The 15,633-nt window shown below is 42.1% G+C and overlaps 1 protein-coding gene and 1 long non-coding RNA gene across 2 annotated transcripts; one reads left to right on the plus strand and one right to left on the minus strand.

Annotated features, from left to right (window-relative positions):
* Window positions 1-708: 708 nt before the first annotated feature.
* Window positions 709-7,365, minus strand: LOC121185897. The gene is made up of 3 exons (XR_005894392.1): window positions 6,712-7,365; window positions 5,483-5,618; window positions 709-4,214 (listed from the first exon to the last, which is right to left on the minus strand). It is a non-coding gene; the product is annotated as an uncharacterized LOC121185897 (long non-coding RNA).
* Window positions 1,197-14,529, plus strand: tmem245 (transmembrane protein 245). Its single transcript, XM_041044396.1, has 17 exons — window positions 1,197-1,796; window positions 3,321-3,438; window positions 4,128-4,223; window positions 4,905-5,012; window positions 5,118-5,321; window positions 5,419-5,588; window positions 8,981-9,085; window positions 9,173-9,255; window positions 9,345-9,435; window positions 9,556-9,654; window positions 9,781-9,912; window positions 10,262-10,384; window positions 10,952-11,097; window positions 11,211-11,311; window positions 11,417-11,591; window positions 12,634-12,828; window positions 12,923-14,529. The coding sequence occupies exons 1-17, from the start codon at window positions 1,197-1,199 to the stop codon at window positions 12,969-12,971; spliced, it is 2,595 nt and encodes an 864-aa protein (XP_040900330.1). The 3' UTR covers window positions 12,972-14,529.
* The last annotated feature ends 1,104 nt before the right edge of the window (window positions 14,530-15,633 follow it).

The raw sequence follows: 15,633 nt of genomic DNA on the forward strand, positions 1-15,633 counted from the left end.
GCATTTACCATGTAAAGATTCATTAACTTTTTTGATGTTTTTTTTGTTTGTTTGTTTAGCGCATCTTATTTTTCCATAATTTCCTTTAAGAATTTTTCCCACCTTGCCACCCACAGTGGCTGTTGGGTTTGTTTATCAGTACTATGGCACTGTGACTGTGTTGAACAGAGAGAGACTGCTACATAATTTACTACTTGCCAACTCGAGCAACTACGCACTGAACAGGAACAAACTGTGGATTGAAGAACATTTTTCTTGGACGTGAACTAATTTTTTCCCCTAGGTTGTTATTGTAGACCTCTGATCTGTATTAAAATGACGGCATGTGTTAAAATGCCTCTCACTTAAAACAATATTCCAAGATTGTGCTCATTGTCAATAAACATTTTCAGAAAATACAACACAGAATATAAAAGAAAATACTGATCTTGCTGTGCGTGAACAGACAGCTGTGTCAGTAAAACAGCAGAAAGCCATAAGATATTTTTTAAATAGGATTAAAAGTAATTATATTCAAGGCTGAAGCTACAAACGAGACACTGAGGTCACGTCCCTGGTATTTTTGGTGGAAATTGGGTGTAGGAAATAGTCTTCCACATTAAGGATCAGTGACTGTGAAGGTCACATACGATAACATTAAATGTTATTGATCCCCGCAAAAGAAATTCAGCAGTTACAGCAGAAGAAAAAGAGTTAGTGACTGATGAATAAAACACCAAAACACTTTATTCAAACTGCTGGTTTTAGCCCTTATTACATTAAAGCCACTATATTTTGTATTATTTTATTTAATCTTTTAAGTTGTTCTGATGACATAGGTGATGTGCCTTGTCTTCCACAGTGTCTTGTTTAATGCTACCACTGTGAGGCGCCAAAGACTGAAAAAAATCTATAAGTAATGGCTCCATAATAATACATTCACTATGCACTACCATTCCTGAAAAGAAAAACAGGAACGTTATTTAGATTAAAAAAAAAAAAAAAAAATAGAATAACAATGATAAGACAAAAAACCCACGATAAAGTTTAAAAATATATACTGAGAAATATACGAAAATATAAAATACAGGAAGTGGTTGTCTTTTCATTAGCACTGCATTCCCCATGCTGCCCTTGGGCACCAGTGCTACGTCACATGTTTTCCTCCCTCACGCGGGTCGTCCGTCGGGTGAACAGCCGAAGCGGAATCGGAGAACATGGCAGATGAGGAGGACTCGGCGCCGGAGCCTGCCGCTGTCTCTCCGCCGGAGAGCCCTCACACCGGGCGGCCTCACTCGGTCTCTTTCTCCGAGAGCTTCCAGCCGGCCGTCGGGATGGTGAGCCAACTGCTAACCCAGCCCTCCTCCCTAAAGTTTGACAAAAACATCAAACAGGCCTTTTACAACATGGGGGCTATGATCTTTGTGGCTATCTGCTGCGGGGCATCTGTCCTGGTCTACTTCATCCTGGAGGCCTTTCTGCGCCCGCTTCTCTGGGCAGTGCTCTGCGGCACCTTCCTCCACCCCTTCAAGTACTCCCTAGCCCGGCTTGGCCGCTCGTGGCTCAGCGGCCTGCAGGACACCGGAACGCCCATCGTGGTGGGGACTCTGTTGATCCCGGTGTGGTGTGTGAACTACGGGGTGGAAGCGATGGGCAGGCTGGTGCTGGAGAGGCTCACGGTACTGTTAGTGATCGGGGCCGGGGCGCCGCTGGTTTACTTCCTCTACCTTTTCTGGAGCGTCATCGGCATGCAGGTGATCCTCGGGCACGTCTGTGCGATCATCGGGGCCGCGCTGGACTGTTTCCACACTGTGTGGGTGAGTGAATGGACAGTGACAACTGGTTATAAAGCCCCCCGCCCCCTCCACACCCACACACACACACACACACACACCTACACACACACCCACACACAAAAGGTCTTCTGTGTCAGCCAGTATGGGTGCTATTGGTTGGGCGAGGTCAGCTCTGTCAGCTGGGTCACCCTACACAAACTGCAGCTCAGACCGGAGCTGGGTCTAATGGCTGAAATCAAGATCACATATCAAATATTTTCCCCATATATGTGAATCACATATATGATTCTCAGATTGACTTAGCACAAAGAAGCAGGTCCCACTGCTTTCTGTAATCTAATAAAAACTTATTGATAGAGCTAAAACAACTTATTGCTTGTGTGATTGACAGGAGATTAATCTGCCACAAGTCTGATGACTGATTAATCCTTTTTTTAAAACTTCTCCAAAATTCACTGGTTCCAACTTCTCCAGTGTGAATATCTGCTGGTTTTCATGGCCTTGTATGATAATAAATTAAATATCTATTCATCATTCATCATGAAAACTTGCACTTGATCATTGTTATTTTCAACCCAACTTCAACAAATTTTATTGGCTCAGAATTATTAATGTAGGCGATTAAACTTTGTCAAAGCATCATCACCTACATATCACCACAATACAAACCCAGAAACTTTAAATGATAGCTGATAAATGATAATACTGGATTAAAAGCATTGCAGACTGACTTACAGCTGCAAATTGTATCCTGTTTCCTTGAACGTCTCTAATAGCGGCTTATTAAATTAACCTCAGTGCAGAAAGTTTTTTTTTTTCTTGGAATATGTTCCTAAATTTGTATAGCAGCTGATCTAATTTCCTGCAGTTCCAGTGTTTGATCGATCAATACCTTATTATTCCAAAACAGCTCCAGGGGCCTGAGCCCAGCCTCGCTTTGACTAGATACAAATTGCATAAAATGTTCCTCCTCAGACAGCCTGTCCTTTCTCTAAATGCAGCAGTGGACTGGCACAGGGCTCTTGTCTATAAATATTAAGGAGGACACACTTGAAATATATTCTTGTGTGGAGTGGAACCAGCCAAGGCCTTTTCTTAACTGTTGATTACAGACTGGAGCATCGTATTTCATGCTTATAGAGCATTACAGCAACAGATTGTGTGCTGCAAGGTCTGAAAGGTGCTTAAATGTTTTTAAAATGTGCAGCAGTTTAGGGAAGAAGATCAAGATATTTTTTTTGTCTTGTTAAACTCATATTCATGACGTTCGACTACAACAAGATAAAATTGCTCAGACAAATCAAGCACTTTGGTTTTTGAACCCAAGGTGCCATCTTCAAAGGTTTAGTGGCTTTTTTAGTGGCTTTTGGTAGAGAAATGACTTAAGTGATCAACCATCAAAATATTGCCACAAAACTCTATTTTAAATGTGAAATGTAAAACCCACAATAACTCAGAGCCTTAGCTTCTGGAATCATTGATTTGGACGTCGATATTTTTGTAAAAGAAAGGATTTGTTTTTTGTTATCTTCTGTGTCTTCTCAGGTGTGCACTGTGGTGTTTGGCTACTTGTTGGCCGTTTGTTTCAAGTGGAGTCCCCAAACTGAACGCTACCTGAGGGCTCTGGCCCTTCCTGTCTGGGCCGTCCTGCTCTTCTACATTGGTGAGTGAAGAGACGAGAGGAAGCCTGGGGAGCCTGCTCAGACGTGTTAGTTATCATTGCATACTTGTATGCAAAGTCCCTCTTTGCATACAAATATTCCCCCGGGGAATATTTCTTCAAATTTTGTCTACTTGAGTGCAGCAGTTAGCTTGAAACAAGATTTAGAGAATCTAGAGGCCAAACACAGTGTTCTTTCAAAAGTGAGGGATTGAAGTTTTCTAAACAAGACAAGGGAGCTGTCTCTACAAGTCTGTCAGAAAGAGCACATGCAGAGTTACACAGTAAGATGAAGGAAGCCTTAGGTATTTTTAGCACACACAAGCCATGTCCCGGAAAGAAGTGTTGACCTTTAGGCGTGAAATGTTAAAAGAGAGAGCTATTAAGAAGAAGTTCTGCTCAAGAGAAGAATAAGCAGAAGTGAGACGGGGTTGTGGGCAAATTAAAAAAAAAGTTACCAGACGATTGGTCAAAATGATCTATATTATCTCTTATTTATTTTATGGCAAAACATGTTTAGAGCTAAGCATCAGCTGGTCCAACAACACAAGCAGTGACCCAGATGCCAACATTTCCACCAAGGAGACAACCTGTAATGTCATAAAGACAGCATCCAGTTCAAGAACAACAGGTTTCTCCACAATAGAGAGGAGATACATAGTTACCACACTGATCACTGTGTCTGTTTTTAGTGTCTCTGACCGGCTCCTGGAGAGTGCCCATATTTGTGGTTGTGGTTGTACTCCTCATCGTGGGCTCCCAAGAGAAACCACCTGTCCCTGGCAGAGGTGAATATATATGGTCACACACACAGACACACATTCACATTTTACCATTGTAAAATTGGATGGAATAAACAACAGAGATATAGTGTGTTTTATTTGTGAGTGCTAGAAGTGCTGTTAGGTGGATTTAGTTACATTTGCATAGAATCAGGCTAGCTGTTAACCCCCGGTTTCCAGTCTTTATGCTATGCTAAGCTAAGCTAACCCTGTAGTTTTATACTTATCTTACATATATGAGAGTGGCATCAGTCTTCTTGTGTATGTTTCGTAAAGTGAGCAAATTCAGCATATCTCTCAACACGTTGACCTATTGCTCTAAAACTCAAATGGGTCAAATACGTTTATAAATCTCTTATAAATAACTGATCAATTACCATAGACTATCCAGCTAACACCCTTCAAACTCAACAACGGAAAAGTAAACCTCCTGTTACTACAATTTGTATAATTTGTTATCCCTGGCCCTCAACTTCAGCCAGCACTTCAGCTCATTTTAGGTTAATTACAATTTTCTTTGCCCAGCTATGTGACCTCATGCCGACAGTTTGTCTCTGAAACTCTGGACTCGTGTTAGGAACATCAGACCATTTGGGGAACACACACAAAGAGTGTTGTTGTTCTGCTCTTTACACCCTCTGCCTTTTCTGAGTTACTATGACTTTCTGTCTCTCTTCACCTCCCCAGGAGAGCTGTCAGGGCAGGTGTTGTCGTTCGCTGCTAATACCATTTACATGGCAATCTCCTGTAGCAACCTTCAGCTGAAAACTGAGCCCAGTGAAGCCTCTGGCACAGGTAACATCAGCTTACGCTCATTTGACTCAGTGCATTACAGAAGCTTTTATTACAGGTACAACTCACAGGCTATAGACTAATATGGTCCCTCTCATCTCCCCCAAGATGGTGTACAGTCTGCGGGTCCCCCTCCTGCCACCCCTGGGTTCCCTCGCGGCTCTCGTTCATTACCTGCCGGCCTCTTCCAGAAAGAGAAAACCTCCCGCCGAGCCAGTGATATCTACTTTATTCTACTGGTCTGGGCCATAGTTCTGGTTCAGGTGTGGCTCAACCTTTGGATCCTACAACTGCTGCCTATCCCCGTGGCTGGTAACACACACATGCAAACAAATATGAACACACACACACACACCCTTTGACATGCTTCTTATAGTATACTAAGTCACATGTTGCACTGATATCTCAGTGTGGGTGCTCAAGAAGCTGGTGGTCCACTTTGGCCTGAAGAGCTTTGCAGAGCGGACTCTTACCTCATGGTGGATGGTGCTGGAGAAGTTCGGACGTGAGCGAGAGGAGGCCCTGCTGCCTGGACCAATCAAAGGCCTTGCTCAGTTCCTGCTTCGTATTGACACCAAGGTAACGCCTCTGTCTTTGGTTTGACACACTCTGATCAAAGCACACAGAGATTTTCTGTTACTCTGTCTTACACTGTCCACATTAAAGACTGTCAGTGGCTATCAGGGTTATCATAACCAAGATATCAACAGGTCAATATGGATTCTGTGAAAGTATTAAAATAATACAACAACAATTGATCCTTAAGTTGTATAAAATACTTAAATCTAATAATAATATATTTTTAGTGATATTAGATATATTTTCTATATGATAAAAGGTCCTCGACTTTGTTGTTTTGGCTTAGTTTCACCACTCTCCTAAGCGTCGTCTTCAGCAGCAGGAATCTGTTTTCACATTAAAAGCTCAGATAAACATATACTGAATATGCTACCAAACTGCAGACAGAACCCGTGTCCAACTAGCCGGTGAACATAGTGGAGAATTTAGCAGTGAAGAGCCAGAGAGCGTGAATGACTTCATGCATGATGGATGTATAGGTAGGAAATTGTTTGCTTGGTCCATAATGAATTCATAAGGTGATAATATTTCACTGTTGTTTCTACAGGTTGTATTGCTGCCTTTACCTCCCAAAATCAATTAATATTGCTTTAAAAAGACTTTCAAAAGCATTGAAAAGGATGTTCTAATACCAGCAACTCTGGGCCTAACCAGAGGTGTGTCTCAGAATGAGTGATAGGTTTAGTGCTACATAAATTAAATTTCTCAGGTTTTATAAGATGTTAAGACTTTAATGACCTGATTGCTCACACCTTTCACATTAAACTATGTCTTTGTTCTGAAGGTTTTGGGATATAATTGTGTTTGTAATCACAGTGGTTTGCATCCCACACCCCCTGTATGGTCAGTAGTTGACTCCTGCCTGGCAGTTGTGTTCTTGTCGCACGGGTACATGTGATGACTGCTGCACAGATCTTTGCAACAATAATCTTCCCAATGTCTCTTTGTCTCCTCCCAAGCTCTGGCATTGGCTTAACAAGCAGGTAATGACTTGGAGGAGCAGAGTGTTGAGAGAAAGAGAAACTGACAGAAAATGTGTGTGTTTGTGTTTGTGTGTGTGAGAGACAAGGATAAAGAAATCACCTGGATATATGTGTGGGTGTCTGTGAAGGCGTGAGCTCACCTTGCAGTAGCTTGGACTGGCACTTTACTCATCCACTGTCTTCACCCTCTCATTCTGTCTGTATGTGTGTCCTCTCGCTGCGTTCCCGCTTCTTGCTTTTATTTTTACAGGAAGCTACAGTCGGGGGAGGTGGGACTCTTTGGTCCCTCAGCCCTGTCTGTACCTTCCCTGCGTTGATCTAACTGGCATGTTTGGCTTGAGAGTGTCTGAGCTGCATGGAGAGCAGGCTGATGTAGGCAGAGAGGGAGCAGAGTGGGAGCAGAGGGCAGTGTTTCCGAAAGTTTCTAAAGTGTTTAATGGGGATGTAAGAAAAACACTGCCCACGGTCTCCCAGAAAGAATCCTCTGAGAGATGCGGTTACACTACTGGAGCTTTTTAAGGGGCTGGGACATGGACAAAACAATGGAAACACCAAAGTTTGTGAATATCTGTGCTAAAAAAAATTGGGCTTTTTATCATTAGAAGAGCTGCACTTAGTTTCACTGCTCATCATCTGGGGCTTGAAATGTCTGTAGTAGGATATTAGTAGAGTTTCAGGGACATGATGCTTTAACATCAATGTTGCTGAAAGGATGAGGCAGAAATATTCTACATTTTTCTTAGTATCAATAAATCCCATGAAAAGACCAAAACCATCACAGAATTGATGCCACTATTAACTGTCGTGTGTGTAGCCAAAACTTGATATTGATATTGATGGTCCAGAAACTATTAAAAATACATCAGTGAGCCATAACATTGCAGTAAATTCATTACCATGAACATCGGCACTGTAGTTAATTTTCAGTCAATCCCACATGCACCGTCCTGCTGCTATAAACACTCACTAAGACACCAAGTGTGTATTAATCTGTTCCTGAACGTCTCTGTTCGATGCATAATTTACTACTGTTCCGAACAGTTTTAGGACATTAGTGATTTAAAAAAAAAAAAAGAAGGAAAGAAACTATAAACTTGTGACAGGTTTTAAAAGATTTACGTCTTCAGTAATGGATTTAGTGGATGGAGTGCCAGGAAACAGTCAGGAAAGTATTGAGCAATGGACACACTCAACTCTTGGCTTTGGTCTTTTTAGTGTATTTGTCGTTGTAAGAAAAATATAGAATAATGCCAGGTTTCTGCTTACAAGTTATGTTTAGATTTTGAATCCTGGGATAGGCATGTTAGACCTTTGACATGAAACCCCATCTTAAAAGGTGGTGTAAAAGGTCCTCATAGGGTTACATGGCTGTTTCAGCAATGCAGTTATTGCAGGTATTTGACCTTATCACGCTTGATACAAGATGACTGGTGTGGGTTCACCACAGTGTAAGAACAGCCAGAAGCAGAGGTGCATTCATGGTGTCCTCTGGTTTCCTTAAAGCAGGAAAGGCTGTAGGTGCAGGAAATAAGGCCAAAGGTGACTGTGTCCTGCCTTTCAAAGGAATGTTAATTTATTGGTACAATCCAGAGGTTTCTGATGACAATAAAGCCTGTTTTGAGGTTGTGTTTCCATTTTTTTGTTTGTTCTGGATTTAATGAACATCAGTCAGCCTACCACGTATAATTCTTCACCCTAAGGTAAGGCTCCATCAGCTTATCAGGCTATTCTGAGCTTTAGGATTGTATCACATTGTGTAGCTGAAATGCAGTGGAACCTTTACTGACTGCCATATCACATCACCATCCATCCAACATTAGGGCCTTAAAAGAAAGAGATGTCCACTAACTTGCCATCGACTCCAGTAACTTGATTTTAACACATGGGGACAAACGCATACAAATGGAGACTAAAGCTGTGTATGAGTTGGCTGTTGATGCAGTTTTGGAGCATTGAGAAACCTGGGTTAAGAATTGCACCACCTTACCACAGAAAGTACGAAAAGACTTTTGAAAGACTGATGGGTTTGCTCACAGCGCTTCTAAAATAAAAGATACTGACAGGCAGATAAGTCACACATACAGCAGCACACAGCCTGAGTGTTTCACTCGCATGTTTCAGTGCTGAAGTGCAAGAGTGTGCATGTATGTGTGCAGATGTCCTGACTGTTGGTTCCCTCAGTCAACTGCCGTATCGTCCTCAGGGCCCAAGGGGGCAGCTTTTAGATCCAAAATGGCCTCTTCACATGGGAAGGACACAGGTTTCTCCATGTGTCTGATCACTGTATGTTTTTAACTCCTTCAGAACAACACTGACTTTGTGCCTCCTCTACCAACTCTCTGCCCCCCACCCCCCCACCTTTCTTCCTTTTTCCTTCTGTCTGTGTCTTCTCCCTCGTCCTCTATGTAGATGGTCGTGTGGTTGGAGCGTTCTCTGGATAAAATCATCAGCATCTTCATCATCTTCCTCCTGGTCACAGGGACCCTGCTCATGGCCCTGCTGCTGACTGCTATGGTACTGTTTTCGTTCTGCTTAACAACTTCACTGCACTTGGGTACTGACATGGTCCTGGATAACAACAAATAACTTTTATCTTTCTAGGTCCATCAAGAGAGTGTTCACATCATCGAGATAACCAGTAACCTGATCAACGAGACTGTGTCCAACCATCCAGAATGGGCAAAGTATGTCAGTTGAATCACTTTTTGTCCACATTTGTCTCTTTTGCATCTGGAGTTCTGGATTCTTTCTCTCTGACACTGTCTTTCTCTAGTTGGCTTCCAGAGGCTCGTGTGGTCCAGAATGCTCTGAATTCAGCTGCTACTAATGTTTACCAACATGGGAGAGAATGGATAACACAGAAGGTGGGAAAAATAACAGGCCATCATATATATGATTATCTCATATCACATATGAAGAAATTGTAAATAGTTTCACAGCCAGTCATGCAACAAATCTTTCTGTGTTTCTTTTCCCCTGTGCAGCTTCATAAGATGTTAGGAGACAAGGTGAACCACACAGCGGTGATTGAGAAACAAGTTTTGGAGCTTTGGGACAGACTGTATCACTCCTGGGTTGTGAAGGTAAGTACGAGGACGGTGGGAGGTCAGGCCAGTCTGATTAAGTTATTGAGATTGAGGGCGGCGGGGGGCGCAGGGTGTTTTGTGGCTTAGTCCTTAAAATATTTCATGATTTTTTTTTTTCCAAAGAATGTGACCCACTCTGGACGCCACCGTGGTCAGAAGATGATGGTCCAGAGGCAGAACAGCTGGTTAGTGGACATCCTGGACTGGAAGGACATTGCCTCGTTTCTACAGGAAAATATTGAAACTCTGCTGTCTGTAAGTACGGGTCTGTTTTTACACTATCCTCTGTATGATGCAGAAGATTTGCATATATTTTACTTTCCTAGATGTGCCAGTTCATCATCAAATGCAACATTACAGAGGTGGGGGTGGTGTGCTACATCCATTGTTTCTCTTGTATCAAAAATGATATTTCAGAGAATCGGTGAATGGATTTTAATAAAACGTGTTGGACGTGTACGTCAGCGCTGCCTCACTTGGCCTCTAATGGGTGTAATAACAACGGCAGGCCATAAATCTCTGGCATCTTTATAACTCTGTATCTCAAAGGGATGTACGCTTTTCCTGTGGATGACATGTTTACTGTTCCCTTAATGTTTTATAGATCCTGGAGTCTCTGTGGGTGGTAATGAGCAGGAATGTTGGCCTTCTCATCTCCACCACAACCACCCTCTTCACTGTCTTGTTCCACAGCGGCACGGCTCTGCTCAACTTTGCTCTGAGTCTGGTATGAAACATTTGAATGCTATAACCATCTAGCTCAAAATTACAAGGGGTGGATTTGTTTGGTTTGGTTCACCTTGCTCATCTCTGTTTACCTGGTGTGTTGAAACCAGCAATGGTAAACTGGTTTGCACAAAAATTAGTCATCTAAAGGTCACATTTGCTGCATATTTATTCTTTTATAAAGTAGCAGTGTCTGAAATGTTATAAAACAGGGAACAATGGCATTCACAACTTCTTAGGTTACAAGCGGAGGTGTTCAGTTTGCTTGTTTTGTCTAGCAAAGAGTCCAAAACCCTAAGATATAATTTACTGTCATAACTGACGTAATTGAAAGTAAAACAGCAGATCTTCAAATCTAAGAAACACAATGGTTTCCTTTTTATTTGAAAAATGACTGAAACAATCAGTTTCCTTCATTTTCTTCTTACAACTCCTTGTGGCTCTAACATCCCTATTTTTTTCCTTTAGTACCTTTTATGCAATATGTTCTTTTTATTAATTTTATTTTTATTATTACCTGTCTATTCTAATGCATCATATTTGTGCTGTTTCCTGTGTGTGTGTGCAGGTAATTTTCCTGACAACTCTCTTCTACCTGCTGAGCTCCAGTGGTGAATATTACAAACCTGTCAAATGGGTGATCAGCCTGACCCCTCTCTCTCAGCCCGGACCCTCCTCCAATATCATAGGCCAGTCTGTTGAAGAAGCCATCAGGTAGTCACATGCACAAAATCATCATCATCGTGTGTTGGCAAGAAACTACAGAATCTACAAATATATCTCAAGGAGATTATTTTTGACCTTGTGTGTGTGTGTTTGTCCCTAAGAGGAGTGTTTGATGCCTCTCTGAAAATGGCCGGCTTCTACGGCCTCTACACTTGGCTCACTCACACCATCTTTGGCATCAACATTGTCTTCATTCCTTCTGGTGAGTCAGCGTGTTCAAATCAAGTCGCGCTGGCACTATATGTGCACCTGCCAAGCCACACTTGGTATTTTCTCGCTCTCTGAATCTCTCTCTCCTGGCCTGCAGCTCTGGCTGCCATCCTGGGTGCCGTGCCGTTCCTGGGGACCTACTGGGCAGCGGTGCCAGCTGTCTGTGACCTATGGTTGGCGCAGGGTGAAGGCGTCAAGGCCGTGTTGCTGCTGATCTGCCATCTGCTTCCAACATATTTTGTAGATACAGCCATCTACTCTGATATTTCTGGGTAGGTATGCATGACACTGCTGTTACCAGCTTTATAGCAGCCTGGTCTCCTGTCGAAGTCTGTTTCCCTTGGATTAATGTTTCCACAGCAATGACTTCCATAGTTGGGATTTGTACTTCACTTACTTACTTAGAAGAAATAACTAGTTGGGTTAGACTTAGGGTAAAGTGAAATACTATGGTAACACAGACCTTTATATAGTTACCTTTTGTTATGGTGTAGCCAATTAAATCTTCCCTAATTATTATTAACCATTTCAAAACATACTTTTTATGCAATACTTTTATGGCATTGGTTACATCATTTCAATACACTCTGAAAATCAACTTGGATAGTCATAAAATCAATCGTAAAGAAGTATTTGTTTTGGTTTTGTGATGGTGCATTCACCAGTACTGGTGTGGTAACCATCTGCCAGAAAGTACTGCATTGAAGAAGTAGTAATACAATAGTCATATGCTAACTGTATGTTGAAAGAGTTCATGGTTGCTGGTGATTCCTTTTGTAGCGTGTCCACACTGTAAGAAATGGGGATGTTCTGGATAAAAATGCAGACTGAAGTTCAACTGAAGCTAATATGAGGCCTCAGCAGTGGGTAATCTTATTGCTGGTGTTTTGTGCCAGCAACGTGTTACCAGGATGTATCCCTCTGCTGTGCCTCTGCAAGGAAACACTGTCTGGGGAAACAGAAAGGAATTTCATACTAAAACCACAGTCACTTTCAAAGACAGCTACCTGATTTGAGTGCTGCAGCCTCATATTAGCTGTGGTCAAACTTCAGATTTCTTTTTTTGCACAGAATGAGGACTGAGGATTTTCTAACCTGTTTCTTAGAGCGTGGACTGCAAAGAAGGAATCACGTCACAGTCAGTAGGAACAAGGGGCATAAATACAGAGACCCATAACTTTCTACATGTACATATGATGTGTGATTATTGTATTCAGATAAATAAAAAAAAATCCGAAGCTAGCCTTCAATGAACCAAAATAATAGAACTGTAATATACCTTAGTGTTTACTCAATTTCTTGTCTTTGTCTCAGGGGTGGACACCCGTATCTGACAGGTCTGGCAGTGGCAGGTGGAGCGTACTATCTGGGTCTGGAGGGCGCCATCATCGGTCCCATCCTCCTCTGCATCCTGGTGGTGGCAGCCAACATCTACAGCGCCATGTTAATGAGCCCCAGTTCTGCAGCACCCACACCGGTGCAGTCGACCTGGCCTCTCCAACCCATCAGGTAAACACTACACCTGAAACGCATGAAGACAAGTGATCAAATTTTCACATTAATGCAACCACACCGTCATCATCCCTTTGCATGTCACTTTCAGGACCTTCGCAGACTCCACCCCCTCTGTCCTGAAGAAGACCAGTGAGTGAGAGCATGAGGCCGTGTCCCTGTGGAATGTCAACCGGCTACCTATTGGCTGATTCCTCAGGGGAAGCGCTCCCCTCCCTGAAGCTCCTCCCTACGCCGTGCGGCTCTACAGGAGTCAGCCTCGACCAAGAAGAGGTGGCGGTGTAGCGGCGGATCACCCATGATGCCGTCTGCTTACCAGAGCTGTTTCTCTAAGCAATATGGCACCAGCTGCTCTCATTCAAGACGCTTAAAGTAGAAATGCCAGCGTGCATTCTGATCCCAAACACGGACCAATGACATCACATTGGGCTTAATGACAATGAACGGTGGCGACGTTGATGCTAATCACATCATCTTTCCGAACGCAGTGCCTAAATGGATTTTGTAAATGGCTAAATTTATCACGTGGTTTGTGAATTGTAAGATGATATATTTTATCTACAAAGCCCCTGATTTCCACCCTGCACACTGTGGCTGTGTTTACGCTGCAGTACGCGGTCGTGCAGTATTTGTACTCCCTACCTCTCTCCTCACGGAGGCTCAAGTAGAGTTTGTAGTGAAGGTTGGTTTTGAACTCCTCTCGCCACAGAGGTCCCTCACACCTCGCTCAAGAGAACGCGTTATTGACAGTTCTTATTTTAACTGAATGTGTCATTCATGTTTCAGTGGCAGTAGCTGTGAGTCTGCAACACTAGATTTCTGCTTTAACAAAGACATACTGTACACTCCTGCTCTCCAGGCTTCGTTACCGCTGTTTTCCTTTTTTTTTTAAAGCGGTTCATGTTAGATGATCTACATTCGGGGAATCTGGTCTGAGTGTGAGACTACAGGATTACTGAGGGATTCTGTTTTTTACATTTTTAATTTATTTCAAGCTTAAGTTTGTTTTTGTTTTTTAAACACACTGTGAGCGCACATAGACACATACATGCAAGCAAGCTTTTCATTTTTAACATGCTTAACTGATCTGTCAGTATTGAAGGACGTTTAAACTCAGAGGACCCTGATATTGACAAGTCTGACTGAGCATTTTTGTGAGCACTTTTCAACTTTTGGTATGGCTGTGACTTACACCCCTATCACGATTTCATCAGTAGTTTACACCTCACATCCCTTAGAAATGTTTTTTTTACATATGTATAATTTCTACTCACCTCCTCCTCCTCCTCTCTTGTTGTCGTTCATCCCGTACTTTAACTACAGTCAGAGCACTTTTCTGAAAGGACAGTATGAAGTAGTTTACATCACTTGAAGCTTTAATAAACGGGCTGTACAGATGAATTGTGTATGTAATGTGACACATTGATCATTCATGGCTACTGTGTTAGCTACCTGGGGGTGGGAGGGTGGTGATGTGGTCTGGGTTGATTAAAATACTGTAATGGTCATCGTTTTGGTACTGTTGGTGTGTTTTGGTTTTTTTAATTACTGGATTTGCACTGACATTAAACATCATTTGAACTGCAGCAGCTTTGTTGGGTAACTTGTTTGTAGCAACTACTGTTTGGTCTATAAAATTACAGGAAATATTTTAAAAAATGATGATGTTTTGTCACACCAATCAAATAAAACCTAAAGATATGGAATTTACAATCATACAGTGAAATCATTTTTTTCTTTTGCAGATAAAAAATAAGTAAAAGTCCTGCACTTAAAATATTACTCAACAAATGACATTTTAGCTTTAAATGTAGATCTGTAAAAGATTAAAGATAAAAATGTGAATTAATTCTCTACCGATCGATTAACTGACAACTCTCTTCAGCTCTCAGCTGAAGAGGAAAATGTTTACGTTTAGCTTTTTCCCTGTCATGGTTACAAAATAAGTCTATCCATACAAACCCTGAACAGGTTTGGTCTGGGGATTTGAGTGTTTACTCAAGCAAGCAACAAGCAAAACATCCTAACTGCTGCTAAACTGCTGATACTTCCACAGACTTATTAAAATGGTGCATAAGATTCTAATCGCAGAGGAAAATATTGTTCTGTGTCAAGAGCCTCTCATGGGCAATGCCTCTGTGGTAGTTCTTGTTCTAGTTCTGCAACCAGTTTATTAACTTTTTGTCTGTGATCACTGCACCAGCACTGCCCTAAAGGAAAGAAAAATAAATAGTTTACAAATGGAAATGAATTAGCAACCCCTTTACAAACCACTTAGTGGCCTGCGGCGTGGACTGAGGTTAACTGAGCAGCTCACGGGGGGAAACAAACTGAAACAAACTGAGAAACAGCAGGTGTTCAAAATCTTAACTTTCCCTGGAGGACTTAAAGTTAAAGCTTCCCCCTGTGTTTGTGTGAGTTGCGTCAGACGGTGTCATCTGTTCTGCGAAGGCTTTACAGATTGTCAATGTGTCAGTGAGGCTCTGGACAGATGGACAGAATCTACTGTGTGGCTGCTGGTGAAGCTAAGGATCTTTCCTCTCAAGTCTCTAATAAAATAATCCACAAACCCACCGACCACAGGGTGATATTAATTTTGCTAATATTCAAATCACTGTTGTTTGTGTGTGTGTGTGACTGTGTGATGTTAGAGTCATAAAAAATGTGTCACAGTTTTCTCTGTAGACTAAAATCTAGGTATAAGGTCCTTTATTTTCAACTGGCATAAGTCTATTTGATCTATATACAGTGTCAGTGCTGAATGTGGGACGCCAGAAAATGTAGGGCATTTAATGTTGTACT

Source organism: Toxotes jaculatrix, chromosome 8, assembly GCF_017976425.1.
Source record: "Toxotes jaculatrix isolate fToxJac2 chromosome 8, fToxJac2.pri, whole genome shotgun sequence".
In the NCBI taxonomy this organism is placed as follows: Eukaryota; Metazoa; Chordata; class Actinopteri; family Toxotidae; genus Toxotes; species Toxotes jaculatrix.

Excerpts from the sequence above, each read along its gene's own strand:
- tmem245 (XM_041044396.1), top strand. The coding sequence starts at position 1,197 with ATGGCAGATGAGGAGGACTCGGCGCCGGAGCCTGCCGCTGTCTCTCCG. Across the intron at positions 3,439-4,127 it reads CGTCCTGCTCTTCTACATTG|TGTCTCTGACCGGCTCCTGG; the intron begins GTGAGTGAAGAG and ends GTCTGTTTTTAG. Across the intron at positions 5,589-8,980 it reads TGCTTCGTATTGACACCAAG|ATGGTCGTGTGGTTGGAGCG; the intron begins GTAACGCCTCTG and ends TCCTCTATGTAG.